Source organism: Centropristis striata, chromosome 4 (assembly GCF_030273125.1).
Source record: "Centropristis striata isolate RG_2023a ecotype Rhode Island chromosome 4, C.striata_1.0, whole genome shotgun sequence".
Classification (NCBI taxonomy): Eukaryota; Metazoa; Chordata; class Actinopteri; order Perciformes; family Serranidae; genus Centropristis; species Centropristis striata.
The window spans coordinates 41,307,993-41,329,671 of record NC_081520.1 but is presented as its reverse complement, the minus strand read 5'-3'; the positions used below and the strand labels follow the sequence as shown (position 1 = coordinate 41,329,671).

The 21,679-nt window shown below is 37.3% G+C and overlaps 1 protein-coding gene across 1 annotated transcript in view; it reads right to left on the bottom strand.

Moving 5' to 3' along the window:
- The window catches only part of map3k10 (mitogen-activated protein kinase kinase kinase 10), a 59,727-nt gene that overhangs the window by 35,710 nt on the left and 2,338 nt on the right, over window positions 1–21,679 (bottom strand). Inside the window, 1 exon segment of the mRNA XM_059330730.1 lies at window positions 20,861–21,677. Coding sequence (XP_059186713.1) covers window positions 20,861–21,677 — 817 coding nt within the window.

Genomic DNA, 21,679 nt, shown 5'->3' with positions numbered 1-21,679 from the left:
TACCAGATGTCTTTGTATCTCAATAGGTCTCTCCATTTTCCTTTGGCTTTCACACATCTCCTCTCTCAGGAGATTCTAAGCACAAGGAGACATAAAATAACTCAACTTCAACTTAAAATCCTTTTTAGTCTGAATAGAGAATACACAAATGCATATTAACGGTTTGAAAACACTTAAATCTGTTGTTTCTCCGTCAAAAAGCTGGAAGATATTGCACTGACACTGCAGATAGCATTTAGAGAATCCCACTAAAATAAAACTCAATTAAGAATAAAAGCCGATCAGAGAGCCCTGAGCAGAGCCAATCACTGGGCCTCTCCTCCGTCACCCCATGCTTTGATATGGAGGTTGTAGCGAGTATGCTCCCATGTCATTGATACTCCGGTTTGGCTCCACTCGGACCACCACGGGCCATCGGGGGCTCTAATCCTGAGCCGCGCTGTGGCACAGTTTCACCCCGCAGCCATTCACTTTGTCTCCACACAAACACAGCTGCCAGATTCGTGTGACCAGGCAGCCTCTCTCTCCGAAGAGATTGAGGTATTAAATGAGGCGGCTTTCTCTTGACTCTTTTTGGGTTGTGTGTGTGTGTGTGAGAAAAGGAGTACTTACAGTGTAGGATTTTTTTTTTACTCATGACGGATTTTAACTTTTGTGGCTCTTTTAGTTTGAATTTCACAGCTGCTTTTGTCTGCAACAACCTCAAAAATATATGGCTTTATATTCCAAGAGACATTAAAAAAAACAAATCTTCTCTTTAAATTCAAGGCTGAATCTGACCTTTTCCAACATTTCAAAAGGCAAAAGACAAAGCTTCTTTACTGGGAGTTTTGCTAGTTTCCTTTATCGATTTTGGGGAAACAAACACATTCAAATGTGTTTCTCTTCTTCTTAATTATGATTTAAAACATGCAGCAGCAGCGAACAACCAAAAAAAAAGCTTCATTTAACCTAATAAAATACTCGGACGCAGGCATCCTCAGCCAGTCTTACTGTCTGTAGTGAGCTCAGTTGTAAAGCTTAAGTTCTAAAGATCTCTGCAGCTTGTTGGAAAAGGGACTAAAAAATACTTCAAATCTAAGTGAGGAGAAAAGTCTCTTCTTTGCAGACATGCCCACTTTATGCTGATCCCATGCATTTTGAGACAAAAAAAGTATTTTTTATTAGTATCAATGTCTTATTTTCATCGATTGTATTTGAATATTTCTGCATAAAGAGGTCCCTAAACAGTCTTGGCATTGATTGGGTTCACTGTAAAACTGAGACCCTTGTGGATTCGATGAGCCCACTTTAATTCATGTGGGAGAATGTTAGTCCCCATTGTAGCAACATGAAAATTGGGTTTCCACAACAGCAGTACTCGCCATCCAAGTAATCGCAGATTAATGCAATTCTTTTTAAAAACTGAATCACAGCATGGATTTCTCTTTTCTCTCTCTTTTCCTCTGCTAAATGACTAAATGTAAATGTAAGGTCTTGGTGTCTTGATGTTGTATTTTGAAGAGATTTTCCAGTTTAAAAAAGGTATACTTTCTCACTAAATCTGTTTAACAACTTATGAGACATAATTGAGCATGAGAATGTACTTCATATACTCATATATCATAATGTTCTAAACCCCTTTACTACTTTATCTAAACTTTCAGAATTGGAATAGGCACCTAACCAAAACACTTTTTTTTACAAAGTTATGAAGACGTTAATGTCCGCAAATCCATTCACTGCAACTTCTTTCTTTTATCTTATTTTTTTCCAAAGAAAGAGTCCTTTTACAGCATGAAAAGGATTCTGACGGGCCGTTTTTCACTTGTTTAAAGATGAATAGGGCTGAAGATGAATCTAAATCATATATAAGAACAGTAACAATGTGCTGTCTTCTCATTTAAGATGAATGATTTAGTCAATGAATGGACCTGAGCTCTCAGTCGGTTGCCCGAGGATTCGACAACATGTTGACATGTCAGATCTCTCCTGAACATGAACACTGAATAAAACATGACATTCTGTTATTCATCTATAGACGTTAGACATGCAGCACGCTGTCTGCTGTCTGACTGAAGTGTCCTCTACTTGACTCCACTGTGAAAGTGGGTGAAGGACTTTGGACTCGGGGGACACCCAGCGCCCTCTCTGCTTGGCCCGGCTCCCCACTCTCCGTGCCAGGCTGCTGGCAACAACAATGACTCTCTAACAGCAGAATCAACAGCCACATGGAACATACAAACAGCCCAGGAGCTGCCAATGGAAGTGTGAGTGTGGGACTCTACTGTGGCTTTGTCTGCTGAAACATTCAGCTCTGTACAGTCATGTTGTTTATATTCAGAGTGTTACTCAGCAACAGCTCAGAAGAAGAGTTTGCTTGGTATACTTCCATGCACACAGTGCTATTTCTGATGTATCATTAGGATACTAAAGATGGATTAAAATACTATGACGCATTTGACTGAACCATTTTGAGACACAAATTAACCCTTTATCAGGCAAAGAACTGTATTTGGTAGTTAGAGTCAGGTAATACTTCGAGAAAAAAGTTGCAAATTTACTAGATTAAAGTGGCAAACCTGCAAGAAAAAAAGTTGCAGATTTAAGAGATTTAAAGTGAGAAATAAGATACTTTTTTCTCCCAGATTCACCACTTTAAATCTCATAAATCTGCGCATTTTTTTCTAATCTAATCTATTTTTTTCTTAATCTTGTAAACTTTTTTCTCAAAATATTATTTTCGTATGTTTTTTTTTACACATTCTGGCAGTATGTAATATCCTCCAATATTCTCTAGGGTTGAAATTTGGAATTTGCAAGTATTTCAATGAGTGCCCTATTAAGGGTTAAAGTGGTGAATCTGGGAGAAAAAAGTTGCTTTTTTCCCACTTTTTTCGCGCAGATTTGCCACTTTAATCTAGTAAATATGCAACTTTTTTCTCTAAATATTACCTGAAGTAACCAAATATAGTTCTTTGCCTGATAAAGGGTTAAGATGCACCCACATAACCTTAAGTACACTTTTTTTATTATTATTAATGCAGTTATTTATTTTCAAATACACTTTATTCAAGTTTCCTCTCAACTTCTCTAAAAAATATTTCAGTGCACTATAAGTCTTTTAAAATTCTAATAAACGTTTTAATTTACTATCCTCAATTTTTTACTGAATTAAAAACTCATTTTTAAAATCTATTATACATGTATTAATAGTCATCTCTTGCATTCAATATAATTTTTCATTTTGCTTTTATTTAAAAAAAATTCAGTGGTAAAACAAATGTGAGTAAAATGTCAATTACAAACACAAAATAAAAGAAAAAACTATACATTTAAATAGATTAAATACATGCACAGTGTGTATTTGTGCAATTTTTTACACATAAGGACGCAAGCCAAATAAATGAAAAAACTATGCATTATAGCATAATGTACTTCAAGTAAAAGAAAACATATTCAAAAAGTACTTTCTTTCTCTTCTGCACATTTTTGCATATAATTTGCACTCTGCACATTCCTCACTTAATTTGCACTAAGTTGTATATAGTATATTGTATATTGTTAAATGTCTTTTTCTTAGATTGTTATTTTTTTATATTTATCTTAAATTTTGTGTGAAATTTGTGTGGTCGGCTGTAACAAAGAAATTTCCCCGCTGTGGGATTAATAAAGTCAATCTAATCTAATCTAGTAAATATATTAAAGTGCATTTTAATGGTGTCTCAAAATAGTTTAATATACTGATTTGTATATCAGTGCATCTTTGGTATTATTAATACATAATTTGTATACTTACTACATCCAAAATAGCACACTTCAAGTGCACATGCAATATACAAACTTAAATGAAGTGTAGTTCATAGAAACAAATGTATTGTCTGTGCTGCTGTGAGTTTTTTCCCCTCTGCTTACACTTCTTTGTCGTCTTGACTTTATTTTCAGACGACCTCTCGTGCCGTTGCTGCTCAGACGCTCCGTCTGACTGAAGAGCTGAGGTGAATTAGAGGCGATGATGAGGAACGGCGCCGCCCGTGGCGTTTATCCTTGGTGTTTACTGCTACAGCTACTGTTTGCCCGTCTCCTGACTCACAGTAAAATAAAACACTGTGGGCCTGTTTTTGCAGACGGGGAATTTCGAAACACTAGAAGCTAGAAGATACTCCAGCCTTCTGCAAACACACTGCAGTTATATCATCTGCTGGTTGTCACAGTGTGTGTTTGTGTGTGTGTGGCTGCAGTTTCATGATCCAAAATGTGACAAAACCTTTATGAACATTTGAACAGCGACCACAAGCAGTAAATCAAACTGCAGCACATATGCTGCACACATCAGTGTGTTTACTACACTGTAAAAAATATTCTGTTTAATTTACAGTAAAATACCGGCAGTTGTGGTTGCCAGAACTTTACTGTAAAAAATACAGTGAGTGGGTTTTCTACTGTAAATTTAAATGTAAATACCAGCTAAATCTGTCATTTAGACTGAAAAATCACTTGCCATTTTATCCCTATTGTGTCTCTTTTTGGTAATTTTACGTATTTTTTTGGTCATTTTGTGTCTTTTTTTTGATAATTTCATGTCTCTTTTGGTCGTTTTCTGTCTTTTTTCTTGTCATTTTGTGTCTTTTTAGATAGTTTTGTGTCTCTATTGGTCATTTTGTATCTTTTTTGATGGTTTTGTGTCTCTTTTGGTCGTTTTCTGTCTTTTTTTTTGTCCGTTTTGTGACTCTTTTGGTCATTTTAGGTCCTTTGTTAGGTCCTTTGGTCTGCTATTATTTTTAGGGTAGTTATGTCCTTGTGACGTTATGGTATTTCTCCATTAATTTTAAATGAAAAATCGAATATTTTTTACAGCAAAACTGTGTTTTCTAAACTTTATGACAGAAAAAAGTAAAAGTTTTGTGCTATTTTTTGATTTACGGTAATTAAAAGTGTCTACTACGGTGATATTACATTTTTAATTTCACGCCCTATTTCTGATATAATTTGACAGTGTTTTACTGTAATTTCTACAAACATTTTTTACAGTGTAGTGAAAGTGTTACTCAGCTGTATTCAGCAACAACATGCAGCAGCAGGAGGATGTGTGTCAGTGTGCTTGGCAGGTCCACAGAGAGCCGAGCTGCACCGCAGCGGGGAGTCGTCACTGTTGACTGGCTGCAAATCAACTATTTATTGAGCGGTGGAGAAAATAATTGTGTGTGTGCACGAGTGTGTGTGGCCCCACGCATGTGTATTCATTTGCAATCATGCAGCCACTGACTGGGTGTCACTGTTTGGTTTAGTTGTGGCTGTAGCTCTGGGACAGACTGGAACTCTGCAGTGTTCCCGTCTGATACAAACATCTGTTAGCAGGGCGGCTGGTTCACGTGGTGCCAGAGAACTGGGAACGGTCCAAAGTCCTTCTAACAATCCTGATACTTCACTGTCTGATGCCCCCAGCCCCACTTTTACAACCCTGACTCCAAAAAAAGTTGGGAACTGAACAAAGACTGTAAATATGCTGAATTCTGAATATGATGCACTCTGTTTTTATTTGTGTTTCCCACTTTTCTCTCGTAAATCTGCAACTTTTTTCACGCAGATTTGCCACTTTAAATCTCTTAAATCTGCAACTTTTTTTCATGTAGATTTATCACTTTAATCTAGTAAATTTGCAACTTTTTTCTCGAAATATTACCTGAAGTTACCAAATGATGAATTTGATGTATCATTAGTATACTAAAGATGTATTAAAATACTATGAAGCATTTGACTGAACCATTTTGAGACACAAATTAACCCTTTATCAGGCAAAGAACTATTTGGTAGCTAGAGTCAGGTAATATTTAGAGAAAAAAGTTGCAAATTTACTAGATTAAAGAGGCAAATCTACAAGAAAAAAAGTTGCAGATTTAAGAGAAAAAAGTGGGAAAAAAGGCAACTTTTTTCTCCCAGATTCACCACTTTAAATCTCATAAATCTGCGCATTTTTTTCTAATCTAATCTATTTTTTTTCTTAATCTCGTAAACTTTTTGTATGTTTTTTTTTACACATTCTGGCTGTATGTAATATCCTCCAATATTCTCTAGGGTTGAAATTTGGAATTTGCAAGTATTTCAATGAGTGCCCTATTAAGGGTTAAAGTGGTGAATCTGAGAGAAAAAAGTAGCTTTTTTCCCACTTTTTTCTCGTAAATCTGCGACTTTTTTCGCGCAGATTTGCCACAACAATTTGCCTTTTACAACCCTGACTCCAAAAAAGTTGGGAAACTGAACAAAGACTGTAAATATACTGAATTCTGAATATGATGCACTGTGCTTTTATTTGTGTTTTACACAGCATCCCAACTTTATTGGAATTGGGGTTATAGTTTGTTATAAAGTACTGTAATTTTCCTTCAAACCATGTCTTTAGTCCACTAGGTGGGAGTCTGCAATGTTGATAGATAGATAGATAGATAGATAGATAGATAGATAGATAGATAGATAGATAGATAGATAGATAGATAGATAGATAGATAGATAGATAGATAGATAGATAGATAGATAGATAGATAGATAGATAGATAGATAGATATACTTTATTTATCCCAAGCTGGGAAATTACAGTTACATTTGTCACTTAGAAACTCTATTACCTGTGTATTTTTTTTACCTAAATATGTCATGTTTTTAGGCAAACAACCTGCATGTGTCTGCTATCATAAACCACTTAAACTTTTTTTCAAAAGAGAAAATTGTTGGGAATCAAACCTAAAGTTTACACTCTTACAGTAGAAGAGCATGTGAGTCTGCGGTTGTAACACGATTAAAAAACACCAGTAAACAAATGGTTTCAACCGCAAATCAACTATATTTCAGTCAAGCAACTCTTTTCCTTTATTTTCATACCAAGGCCATGATTAGATAATGTATAAAACATAATATTTTTTAAACTTCTTGATGTAACAGTTGGCAAATACATTGATTAAAACCTACATAGTTAGCAAATTTCATTGATTTACGTTGAATTTTACAACCCTAACTTTATTTTAGAACATAATTGAATGACATCTGACTAAAAAACTGCACTGGGCGAAGTTAATCAGGCTGCAAACCTGGTTGCGCCCGTGTTTTGGATTGGATTTGGTGAAAAATATGCCAACTAAAGGAGGATCGATACATTCAGAACACCGTCTGGATTTTAGCTCCACAACATATGAACAAAACTTAAATCTATATTTAAAAAATACCTCTGGACCTTAATTTTTACCCGCTATCTGGAATGGACGAATGGTGTGAAGGGGTGGCATTGATGATGGCTTTTACATAGCGAGAGAAAACTTGGTGTTACGACACGATATCTGCATCAAATTTCATAGCAATCCATCTGACAGTTGTTGAGATATTTCCGTCTGGAGCAGTGATGGTGGACTGACCACTGGCCGCTTATTTCTAACAGTCACTAAGTATCAGTGTAACTACTTGAACTTGTAATGTATCTTTCAATATATTACACTTGCATATACTTAATATACAATACAAGATGATGTGTTAAAGCCAACATGGTCTCATAGGAATCAGTGAAATAGCCACGGATTTGTTTAACTCAAAATCCGTGGAATAGCCACGGAATCACACAAATTTCCGTGAAACTGACACGGATTTCGCTACAATGCAAGTTAATGCCAGTCATATCCCGTGGCTATTCCAACATACCAAGTGATTATGTACATTCACTGAGTGAATATTTAGAAAATAAAACATATATTTCTCGCTAGAAATGTGATCAAAATCCATTTTTATGCAGAAACTAAGTCAAAATATTGATTTTTTTTCACTAAAAATGAGAGAACTGTCCGCCATGTTTTTTGTTCTGACCGCTGGGACCTTGAAAGTCACGTGACTTGGAACAAACCAATAGGAAAAAATATCCATGGAATCATTAACTTACATTGTAGCGAAACGTGCCAGTTTCATGGAAATTTGAGTGATTCCGTGGCTATTCCACGGACTTTGAGTTAAGCAATATCTGTGGCTATTTCACGGATTCCTGTGAGACCAGGTTCTTTAAAGCTCTGTATGTTACATCAGGTTTCAGTGGGGAGGTTATTACCTGCACATGCTGGTGTTCAGCTGTTAAATATTTGTGCCTTTGACTTGAACTTGAATCGGTATAATGAGGCGTTCAGTACGGACAGACACACATAGTAGCAAACTGCAGTCCATCAAGACTGTTAGCCTTAATCTGCAGCCAGCTCACTGAGAGGAAGGAGAATGGCTTGACCTCCTCTTCCTGGCCCTATCCTTCTCCCTGCTCCTGCCTCCATCTCTCCCTCCCCCCATCCATCTCTCTACTCCCTCTCCATCCCAAGCCTCCAGGGCTTTCTCCTCAGCCACTGCATTCCTCCATCCATCCATCCTGCCTTGCTTCCATGCATCTCTCTCTCTACGCTGGTTCATTCACGGCCTCCAGTCGCCCCTCCATGTCTACATCTCCCATCCTTCAGCCCTCCCCACCCCCACCTCCCCTCCATCCATCCACCCTGCAGTGACTCCTGCCATTGTGAGCTCTGCTCTCTCGCTCTGTCTTGGGCTTCTGTGTGAGAATGGGGTCATTGTTGCCCTGTTGCAGCGTGTACATGAGTGTGTACATCGAGCGTGTGATAGGAGGAGTGTGAGTTTTATGTCCTGCTGCCCGACCTCCATAGAGAGTCAACTGCACACGCACCAAGCCTCCAGACGAGCCCACGGACATTTAAAACACTCATGTGTAGTCGTTCTGTGGTGAAAAAGGCTTGAAATACCTATTAGGATTGGGTTGCAGCTCTTCATAAATCCATCACTTTCGGTTTTAATGTTAGTAGTAGTCTTTTTGGTCACTTAATGTCTTTTTTTTTGGTAATTTTGTGTGTTTTTTTTGTCATTTTGTGTCTTTTTTGGTAGTTTTGTGGTCAATTTGTGTCTTTTTTTGTCATTTTGTTTCCTTTTTTTGGTCTTTTTGTGTGTTTTTTTTGTCATTTTGTGTCTTTTTGGTCATTTTGTTTCTTTATTGGGTCATTTTGTGTCTTTGTTTGGTCATTTTGTGTCTTTTTTGGTCATTTTGTGTCTTTTTTGATTATTTTGTGGTCAATTTGTGTCTTTTTTGGTCATTTTGTTTCTTTTTTGGGTGATCTGAACTGTGCGTGTGAGATTGTGTTCAGTGAGCGGGGGTCGCGGACAACATGCATGTTAAATTGGGGGTCGCGACTCAAAAAGGTTGAGAACTACTGCATTAGATAATGTAATTTAACTTGAGTAAATGGCGTGAATTTGACTTTTTTTTAAATTTCTGTGAAATGGGATTAAAAATGTTCCAAGTTGAGGGACGTTAAAGAAATTAAGAGCATATCAATTGCGTGCACACGGCTGCCAATACGGCGGTTGAGCTAGGAGTTAGCAGCTAACGGTGCTAACAACATTTTAAGATTTGGGCCATTTTTGTGAAATGTAATCCAAAAACTTCTCACTTTATATTGTCATGATCACATTTTAATCAAGCATCAGCTCAGATGTGTTGACTGTATCACCTTACCTCTTTAACTCTTCAGTAAACGGTAAATAAGCTAGCTAATGTTAGCTTTGTCAGTTGGTCTAATTAGCTACATCACAGGTAGTTACCCTGGCAGTTAGCAGGTGTAAATATTTAGCAGATGTCACACAAATTAGCTGAGGGGCTAACAGAACAATGGGACGACGTTTTATCTGCTTTGAGTTTGTTTTCTAAATTTACAATCCTGATTCCAAAAAGTTGGAGGATTGTCTGAAACGTTAATAATAAATGTGGTTATTTGCTAAAAAAAAAAAGTTTTACATATAGTTAATTATAAACTGTACAAAGACATTATAGTTTATATTCAAACTGAAACTTTTGTTTTTGTTCATATAAACTCTTTTCTGAATTTGATGCATTCTGGATTTTTTTTACGCCTCAAACAGTGACACTACTTTTTTTTAAATCATTGTACATAGCACCTAAAGAATTTTTTAATTATATGTTTTATTACACTGTAACATTGTTCTCAATAATTATCATATTTGTAGAATAACTTTGCCCTCTGTATATAATCAATAATGCCATAAAGTACCATCATTCAACCAAACAACCAGTTGATGTTACAAGTTGTAGTCGGTTTTAGGCTGCACGTGTCATTTTAACGCATTTAGATGATCAGGAAAGCAAAATATGGATCCTACACCTGTCTTTGTGCATTTCTTCTCAGATGACCTCCCTACAGCCAATCAAATCATCACATAAATACATACACATACACTGTAAAACCCAATGTTGCATGTCTGTTATCATAACTAATTTTCCCTTTTCAATACAACAAAGATCTGTGCAAAAAGTCAATATAACTTAAAATATTGAGTCAAATATTAGATTAATTTGAGTTAAGTTTGAGTTAGTTTTAGTTGTCTTGACATAAAATTCTTTCGCAGCATGGACACTCAGATATTTAAGTTGAAACAACAAGTTGGGTTTTACAGTGTACAGCTCAGCAGCTTGTGAAATTTCCTCCTGGGGACCAATACAGCCTCAGTGATACACAATGAGATCATAATAAAAAATAAAAAAAAAGGCAGAACCTAATTTAAAAAAAAAAACTCTTGACAGGTCTCTGTCACATGTTTAGTGCTGCCTGCCAGTGAAACTAACCCACACCTTTAATCAACAGGAGCCATAGCCATGCGTATCATTCCTTATGTCCACGCACATCAAATATTTCAACACTTGAAGCTAAAAGACTTTTTTTTTCTCCAGCAGTCGTATTGCTTGCTCACACTCCCATTAGTCACAGTCTCGGCCTGCACCGCTCTGTCTCTCTGAGGGATTATCAGCCGGCTCTGGCCTCCACGCTAATCCTTTCCTCAACAGGCTCACTCTTATTTTCTCACACACACACACACACACACACACAGCCAGATGCAGGCTTTTCAATGACAGTGACTATTTGCTATATCTGGCTAATCAGTTAACTAGCTATTACAGCACGCGCTGTTGTTGTTGTCATGTTATCTAGTTTAACACCAAAATAAAAGATAAAGCCCAAAGAAGTCTATTGAATTAATTAATTTATTTTTTTGCTGTGTAATCTAAATACTCAGTGAGCAAACAGAGACAAGCTTGCTTTGAGACACGGGGCTCACACTATTCACATGATTGTTTACTGTGTAAACATGGCGTCCATTTGAAGCGACAACAGTCAAAACAGCAGGTAATGTCAACCACGCTTTGTTTCTATTGAGTGTGTGTGTCTATTAGCTTCTTTATTCCCACTAAAACATCAGAGACGCTTCGTTTGGCATCATAAAATTACAATTTACATTTGTTTTAATAAGAGTTGAATAAAGGTGAAGGCATCTTATCCAACAAGTAATCAGAAGGAAAGACAAAAATTAGATATGTACAGTGGTGGGATGTAACTAAGTACATTTACTCAAGTACTGTACTTAAGTACAATTTTGAGGTACTTGTACTTTACTTGAGTATTTCCATTTTATGTAACTTTATACTTCTACTCCACTACAATTAGAGGCAAAGCTTGTACTTTTTACTCCACTACATTTAGCTGACAGCTTTAGTTACTTTTCAGGTTGAGATTTAACGCAAAAATTGTGATTCATTTAGAGTGATTAGACTCATAACAGTATATTAAGTAGTTTAAATGAGCCCTGGCTTAAGAAAATTAAAAGGCTGTTTACATAAAAGCATCAATAATAATAATGTAATAATATATTTGGAATATATAAAACAGTCTAAGTGGGTCTATTTTGCATAACAAGTACTTTTACTTTTGATACTTCAAGTGCATTTTGATGCTGATACTTTTGTACTTTTACTTCAGTAAGTTTTGAATGCAGGACTTTTACTTGTAGTGGAGTAATTTCACAGTTTGCTATTAGTACTTTTACTTAAGTAAGGGATCTGAATACTTATTCCACCACTGGATATGTATATAAACTACAAGACATTTACTGTATGTGACAGCAGGCTGCAGCTACAGATGTGACCTGCTCTGTGTCTTACTGTGACAGGTGATCAGCTCACCTGTATTGTCTTACCTGCAGCTGACTCAGAGCCTCTATAGAGCGCTATATAAAGTGTCAGTGACGTGAGTAACCATGACTCAGCCTTTTATCCAGCCAGTGGTAGAGAAACACATCAACTCAAGGAGCTGAGCCATCATCTGTTGCTGCCTTCAAATAGAACTGGTGAACTTGTAAACAGAAGCCACAGTTTAGCTTTAGTGAACAGGTAAAGTAACTTTAAGGTAGGAAATGCTAATGCATGATGGCCGTAGGGAATATAAATGGTTTACTCATGATGTTGCATATGGTAAACATATGAAGAAAAACTCTGGATGACTAAAAAAAACTGCCAGTCACCAAAAAACTAACACCCGTGACCTCTGTCTATCTAATAGAGATCATTTTATATCTCAATAAATATATACGTCACGATATAGAAGGTATTTTTGGCTATCCGGTTAATTATATATATATAAATAAATTAATACTTCAGAATTGTTTTCTTCTTAATACGATAAGCATCTAGGTTTGCTCCAAATGTTGTTTTGTTGTACCTGTACAATGACAACCAAGTTCTATTCTATTCATTATTCATTCATTATTTTATTCAATTTGTCTATATGAAATAAGAACATGGTAAAGCCTATTTCTATATGCTCCATACCTCTATGGTTTGCTTCAGCTTTGCCCCAACCTGCGAGGATCAGAGCATAAATCTAGTAATATAGATCAGCTATTCTCAACCTTGGGGTCGGGACCCCAATTGGGTTTTGTTTCTTTTTTGGTCATTTTGTTTCCTTTTTTTGGTCATTTTGTTTCTTTTTTGGGTGATCTGAACTGTGTGTATGAGATTGTGTTCAGTGAGCGGGGGTCAGGGACAACATGCATGTTAAATTGGGGGTCGCGACTCAAAAAGGTTGAGAACTACTGATATAGATGATGATGTAAACCTTGCTGTAATGCAATTCAGCTGCTGGTTTTTGACATTGCGATACAGACATCATAGAAAAATATATACAAGCATTTTATATATTGTTTAGGTGATATATATATTGTCATATTGCCCAGCCCTAGTGCTTATTATCAAATTAGACAATGTAATTTTGAATCATATCTCGATATTTGTTATTATCACGATATGCTGCAGATGAAAGACAGTAAATTATTGCATTGAATTGTTGCCCAGCCCTCATCAGGGTCTGCACACTACTGCGTCCTGTAGACAGCCAATCATTGAGGTGCACGTCTCTGTGTTCAGACCCTCAGCAGGCTCTCTGTGCACAGTCACACAGGCCACAATTGTGCAATATCACCGAATACACAACGACAACTGTGCTGACTGTAAGCAGCATGACTCACGTTAAGTAGATGCAAATATCTCAGACGAGGAAACGCACGCAAAGCCAATTATTTCAGTATATTTTACCAAATACACCTCGGTCAGTACTAGTTATAAAACGTATTACTGCTGGTGCTTTCAGAATAAATGTATGAATTGTGCAAGAACTTTTATGAGCAACAATACAAAAAAATGCACTGCTCCAGCTTCTAAAATATGAATAGATAAGTTTTTTTTCATGTTCTGTGATAGTAAACTGGATATCTTCAGGTTTTGGACTGTTGATGAGTCAAAAAGACATTTTAATGTGTTTCATTGGACCTTTTTCAGCTTTTTTATAGACCATACAATGAATGGAATAACAAAGAAAGCAGATGAACGTTGCAGCTGTTGTCTCACACAGTAAAGTAAAGTCTGCAGTGATCATCTTTCCATTGTTTCTACTCTAATCCCGCGTGTCAGTGGAGCCTATCAAAGAGGACTGGTGCCCTATGCTTTGAGACTACATGCTGATCCAGGATCAGAGTGACAGGTAAGGCGTGACCACGGGGTCCATGACCTGCCAACCCACAAACGTGCTGTGACATCACTCTAAGGAGGTCACGTTAATCAGATTATCCCCGTTACACAGACTCACTGCAGGTAAAGACACAGAGCACGCTCACAAGGACACGCCTTAAAACATTTTTTTAACTTTGCGGGGATAAAATTAGATGAAAGCATGTGAGTGAGCCAAAAATAAAACCCCTGTGTTGTAAAATGTTTGTAAAGCTTCAAACACACACTGAGCGTATGAGCAGAGTCACGTTTTGATGATGAATTCTTTGCCTTGATGAAGTTGGATACCATGATTCTACAAATCAGCTTTTTATAAGATCACACAAATTTCAGGACATTGTATATTCAAAAACATTAGAAATTATGTTTCGAGTGGTAAACATGTCAATTCCTGTTTGTATTCAAAAAATGTTTAAATTAAGGCAGGGGATTTATAACTTAAGGGGGTTAATGCTAATGTTTGAAACTAATCTCAAATACAGATGTGTGTCAGTTTTGGGTGTAAAATTATGGAATTATGGACTAAATGATGAAATAAAGATGTGTAACTCTATGTTAGTTTTTAAGAAGACTTTAAAATCTAAAATGATCAAGGGTTACAATGAAATTTGATTGAATTTGATTTTTCAGTTTAAGCTATCATGTGTTTTGTAACAATGTGAATTACTCAGTTAATGTAATGTATATAATGTAATGTATATGCATGTAGATCATGGGTCTCAAACTCGCGGCCCGCGGGCCAATTGCGGCCCTTGTGACGATATTTTGTGGCCCCCACCTTGATATGAAAGTTTAATGAGAGTTTTATATGAATGGCACTTTACCGTGTTGTGTGTGTCCCTTTAATTACTTTTTTTGGTAATTTTATGTCTTTTTTAAAATAATTTTGTGTCTTTTTTTAAATAATTTTGTGTCTTTTTTTAAATAATTTTGTGTCTAAGTAATGTTGTGTCTTTTTTGTCATTTTATGTCTTTGTTTTTAAAGTAATTTAGATTTTTTTCAGTCATTTTGGTGCCTTTTTTGTAATTTTGTGTCTTTTTTTGGTCATTTTGTGTCTTCTTTTTATTATTTTTGTGTCTTTTTGTAAGTAATTTAGCTTTTTCTGTCATTTTGTGTTTTTATTTTAGTAATTTTGTGTCTTTTTGATACTGCCTCCAGCGGCCCCCAGGTAATTTGAGTTTGAGACCCCTGATGTAGATGGTACAGGAGAGGCAAAAATAAGCCTTTAGTGGGGCTTCAGCCTGGCCCTTTTTCGGTTGCTGTCTGATGGATTCTTTTGTAAAAACATGATTTTATTTTGTTGTCTTTTTTTGTTGTTTTTTGTAACCGAAATAAAGCATTCATATACATATTCTTCTCAGGGAGACTGGAGATGGTGTGTTTACTGACAGAGACAGAGGAGAGGCTCGGGGGCCTGAGCTGCTCTGTAACCGCGGTGATGCCAAGTGGTCGGCGGTTTGAAGAGGACACCTGAGACCAGCGCACCTGGACAATGAGCTGAGGTGTAACCCTAAACTGAGATGAACCGCTGTTTATCCCCCGCGCTCTCCTTCTCTTGTTCTTTCCCATCAGTCTCCTCTCTGGCTTCATACGTCTCTCTGCTCCCCGAGCTGATTCTCCCTCTACAACCTGATCTATTCCACCCTGTTATTCTCCCAATCTTTTGACTCTCTAATAGAGCGGCTCGATTATGGGAAAATCATATCAGATCATGATTATTTACCACGATTACTTATCAACGCTGTAAACATCATGCCTTTGTTGAACTTTAAGTAAAGCTTGTCTTTTTAACAGGGTTTTTTTTAGCTTGAAATATAATTTAACTGAACAATTGATTAAAAAATAAGGTAACGCTTTATATTAAGGTCCTTGTAATAACCATTAATTAACAAGTAATAAGGCCCTTGTAAGTACTTACAAGATGCTTATTAACATTATTGTGTGTTTATAAGCTTATATAAGTGCTAATAATGGCATTACAAACACCCATGACCCACCCATTATGTCTTTGCCATGCCTTTATTAATCTTGTTTTGTTTGCTTATTGATATTAAAATATACTTTATTGCTCATCTATTATAAGTTAACTATAAGTTAACTATGCTTTTTGCAACTACCGGATCTAAAGCGAGAACAATGCCTTATTACTTGTTAATTAATGCTTATTAAGGACCTTATTATAAAGCGTTACCAACAATAAATTTATGATCCCTATGGTCAAGTAGTACAGAGCCACTAAGCCCTCCTCCATCTCTTGTCTAACTGTACTATCCAATAACAGGCATACAAAGTCCCTCAAACCAACTTTAAAAAATACAAATTATAGAAAAAAAAGAAATGTAAAAAGAAAAACTCTAATCTGCTTAATAAATATATAATAAATCTATGCATTTAGATCTTAAATAAATAAATCAGTGAATTGAAAAAAATCTGATTAATGAATAAACATATAATTTATATTAATTTAAATAAAAAATATTAAATAATAAATTCAATAAAGAATATCAACAACTGAAAACTTTACAATATATATTCAATATATAAAAATAATAAATAAATAAAAATTAGACAAAAAAATTAATTAGATCAAATACTTTGTAGTACAGCTTGACAACCTACTGAAAACTCCTAAACACATATTCAACATATTCCAGTCAGTAACTCAGCAAATATGCTTATAAGCATTAAAGATTATAAAAACAACAATGTAGAAGAACAGTTTTATTTTTATTTTATGTTAATCCTGACTGATATTGGTGCAAGTCGTTTTCCAGTCCCAAACTGTTAAGTTGTTATTGAATGTTTCATTGATGGGACATTGTATTATGAGAAAAAGACAATAAATATATTGGGGGAAAAAAAAAGATTACAAAAACAGGATTAAGGACTATTTGAACGCTGAATGCACTTGTCCTGTTCCTGAAAATTGCTGATTTATTTCAGGAATTTGCTGTGTTGTTTTAAATCTGTTGCATGCTGCTGTACTGGCCATGGAATGCGCAGGAACAATAGTTGTTTTATCTTTATTATCTTGAAGTCAGTATCATAGCTGAGAATAAAATTAGCTTTCTCGCCGGCCCTACTCTCTCCCTCTTCCCCTCACTTTCTCTCCATGCTTCACCCTCCTGGGCATCGCCGGGCTAATGCAAACATCCCTAAGTACGGCTGTGAGTCACAGTCTAATCACATACTTAACGATTAGCACCCACACGTTTTCAGTCATGATTCAGGGTGGAAAAACAGGGTCTGAGCGCTTCCATGAGACAATCCAGCATTTCTTCAGTTACTATTTTCACACAGACAATACTCTAAATTGGGGGACTGACATTTTGAGCAGCAGCTGACAGCGGCTAGCAGCCGTATGACTCAGTGACACAGAAGCAGTGCCCATGTCACCATGGAAAGGCAGTGTTATGGTGTTGTTGCCAAGGCTCTGCTGTCCAATACGCATCTGATCCCCCGTCGTTACTGTTACTGAGCCACGCGGGGAGGAGGGAGCAGGAGGAGATGTGAGCAGGGGTATGCATGGTTAAGAGAGTGGAGAAGACCGAGAGAGGGATGAAGATTATAGGAAACATTTGGGCAGATCAGCAGCGAGTGTGTTTAAGCTACACTTTCTGTCTGTCTCACTCTTTTAAAGGCCTTTAGTCAGCATCCTGCACACTCCACCCATATTTGTACACTCCCTCCCCCATCACTCATGTCACTTGGTATAAACACACACAGTCGGACCTGCACACACACACACACACACACACACACACATAAACACATAAAATGCACTTAGATGCGCGCTGTGTGTTGTTTTCTTTGATGCACCAACAACTGCAACTGCGTCTTTAAACAGCAAGTAGCACAAAGGACCAAAAATAGCTCAGTGAGTTGCAGAGCAGAACTGCTCTCCTTGAGGAGGGGAGGAAAGAAGAAGAGGAGGAGGAGGAGGAGGAGGAGGATGAAGAGGAGGTGCAGAGAGAGATGACAGGGAAAAGATGGCAGAAGGAGACCAGCTCTCCAGGACTTAGGCCTCCCTGCTGGGTTCAATTTAAGTTTCACATCCAGCGTCAGCTCCCGGAAAAAACCTCTGAAGGTGAATATTTTCAACGAAAACGCTTAATAATAATCACATTTCTGTAATGTCATGAAATGATTACGAGAGGGACGGATATTTGTATACTTATTAGTCTTGGTGGATTTCACCAGAGAAACTAATAGAACATCTAGACTGCCAACATGTCAATATAAGAAGTGGGACAATTAATCATTACAGCAACATTTCATCACAATTCACTCTTTTTCCACGGTTCATTTGTGACTATCTTAAGGTATTACTCTTATGTCATATATCTTTTCTGGTCTTAAGAACTGTCGTGGGGTGGCATAGCTCAATTTATCAGAACAATTGTTCTTTTTGTGATAAAAGTACCACATTTGGCAGATGTGTTGATAACTATATTGGAAACAAAATTGGATACTGGGCCATCACAAATTCAGACCCTGGTTGCCATGGCAGCCATTTTTTAAAATGGCTACCAGCAATTGGTTAGACATTTCTTTTACCGTTGGACCCATGTACAATAATGGACATAATCTAGATCCTATAACCATGAGAACCAAATAAAATACTGACTCACACTTTTACAGACTTCTACAAAGTAATTGGTCATCTCATTATATTATAATATTAATAAAGGATTTTAAAAAGTAATTACTCATATATATAGTTGTTATTACATGTATGCACTGTGTTTTGCATGTTTACAGACACCCCCATTCAATTAAAAGCATTTCCAGTATCAAAGAGTATTAAAGGTACAGGTCACCTGTGGGTACAGGGACGTTGGAACTGTTTTCTGGGAAGGGGGACTGTGGGTCAAATTCTTTGTACATTTTAAAGAGAAAATGCATGTACTGTGAAATAATTATCTGTGCTGTTTGTGACAGATTTTGTCATTTTAAAGGATGGTGATGAAGCATGAGGAAATTAATTCCAGTCAGGTAAATAAAAAGCTACAGCCAGGAGACTATGGGGGTAAACTTAGCTTAGCACAAAGACTGGAAACAGGAAAATATAGCCAATATGACTTTTTCCAAATGCAACAAAATTTCTAACATTATCTCTAAAGTTCACTTATACAATCAACTCAGAGACATTATCCTCCGTAAAAACCATCGCATGCGGTTTACCGTATGAACTGTAACATGATAATTAGCTTTAGAGGTGCGGATAAGCAGATTTTGTTTCTTTAACCCATTGAAGCCTGGAAAGCGGATACGTCGTTTTGTAGTATTTGTATAAGCTCTCAAATACTTTTTGAATTTCATTTCTATCTGCTACAGAGGCTAAAAAATCTATCATTTAGTAGAAGCGTTGACACTTCTGTTGAATTTCCAGAAAAACTTCAGGTTTTAGGGGCTTATTTTAATCACCCAGAGGTTTTACAGGAAGTTTTAGGCGTCAATGGGTTAAGACAGAGCCAGGCCAGCTGTTTGCCCATGTTTCAAGTCTTTATGCTAAGCTAAGCTAACTGTCTCCTGGCAATAGCTTCATATTTACTCTACAAACATTACATTAATTCGAGATCTACTTTCCCCACCAAAATTAGCAGGAAAACCTGCTAAAAATATGTGATTGACTTCCAGATGTCGGTAGATTTTTTTTTTTTTGTCTGGTGTCACAGTCGTCACTTTTTTTATATGTTACTCATTCAGTCTTTCTTTCGAACTTGGTGCAGGCTAGTTTGAAAATATATTAAATAATACATAGCCTATAACATAATTTTCAACCCTTTTCCTGTGTGATGTGCATATAAAGCAGCATGGAGGCCAGTAAAAAATGGTGGTTACTTTTTTTTCAGTCTTGCTTTCATATTCAGTGCTAACTCATTTGGATTGATGTTTGAGTTCTGCTTGGACGGAGACAGATGATATTTGTGGATAAGATTAATTTCTCAAAATGGATGATTCAGTATTCATTTGAAATTAATGGTGCTCGTAAACTATACCCAAGACAGTATAAAAGTCAGATGTGCAAAGATGATAAGAGTAGGACTTCACTAGCTTTTTCTGGACCTTTTAACAACATATCACAGTTCTAATGTTGTAATATTTCTATTGTTCTGGTTTGTGAGTTGAGAGTAGAAGACATGGACACAACTTTCAGTGTAAGGCAATATAATTTAAAAGTAGCACAAACTACAGCCTCCAGTATCATCAAAAAGTTAAGTCAACAGTTTCAAAACAAACTGAAGATTATAAGCATGAAGGAAGATAAATATCAGGACTGTTTGTTGTATTAGACTGTTTTAGTTGTAGCATGGCGTGCATGTCTCTCTAGAAAGGAGTTTACACAGTCATTTGTGTATTTGTTGTGACAGTTCTTATTGAATTTGGCTCTATATCACATATGTGCTGCCTCATATGAACCTGCTGTGGAGCCTCTTAGCTGTGAGTTGGATTACACACAGAGACGTGAGCTTTGAGGGTCATTATTGATGATGGAAATTATACCGTGACAAATAATATCTTGGGTCTACTTAGTGTAAATATCCTGGATTTGATCATCTGATAACAGGGTTACTGTGTGAGCAGCACAGACTAATGGATTTATTGATTAGTTGTCAACTAGTTTTTAAAGTCAAAATGATCTGATTCCAGCTTCTTAAATGTGAATATTTTCTGATTTTTATTATTGTTATTATTATTATTATTATTATTATTAATTTAATTAATAATTTTGATGATGATGATGATGATTATTATCATAATAACATTTGACATTTTATATACTAAGCAACTAATCGATGAATCAAGAGAATAATGGACTGCTTAACTGAAAATGAAAACAATCACAGGTTGCAGCCCTGATCACATGACCATTTCCAGTCACATGATAATGACTAAAACATCTCCATGACTGAGCAACATCTACTGATGTTTGAAACACTTACTATTGCTGGACTTGAGGTCTCGGTGGATGATGGGCACGAACGCCTGGTTGTGCAGGTAGTCCATCCCCGTGGCGATCTGGACCGCCCAGTTCACCAGAACCCTCGGGGGGACCTTCTTTCCAGCCAGCGCTCGGTTCAGAGCCCCCCCTCTGGCGTACTCCATCACCAAGCACAGGTTGGGCTCCCCCAGGCAGACCCCACGGAGAGCGATGATGTTGGGGTGCCGGAGCATCCAGAAGAGCCGGGCCTCCTGCCGCACGCTCTCCGCCGTGGCACTAATATCCTCATCGGGGTCCTGCCTGGCGGCCTTTACTGCTACCTCCTCTCGCCGCCATACTCCTTTGTACACCTTCCCAAAGCCACCAGCTCCTATCACCTCCTCCAGGAGCAGTTCTGAGAAGTCTATCTCCAGGGGGCATTCACCCACCCCTCCGGCAGTCAGCTGGTAGTTAGCCGTGTCCCCCCTGGTGACGTAGTTGCATGGAAAGATACCCACCTTGTCCTGGATCTTGCCCGTCCACCAACCCTCGTCCCCAGACACTTTGGAGTCTTTGGAGAGAACTTCAAGGAGGTCCCCGCGCCGCAGGGTCAACTCCTCGTCTGCTGTGGCCTCGTAGTCGAACACCGCCGTCCAGTAGGCGTTGGGGTTATTGGCACCGCGGCGGTGACCAGGGTGGGAGTCTGGGGAGCCGCAGGAGGAGATGGTGGAGGAGTTCCAGCTGCTGCCATTCTCCACCTGCACCATCGGGGCCGGACACATCGGCGGTGGAGGGGTCATATTCGGGGGCATGGAGGAAGAGGAGGAGGTAGTAGATGAGG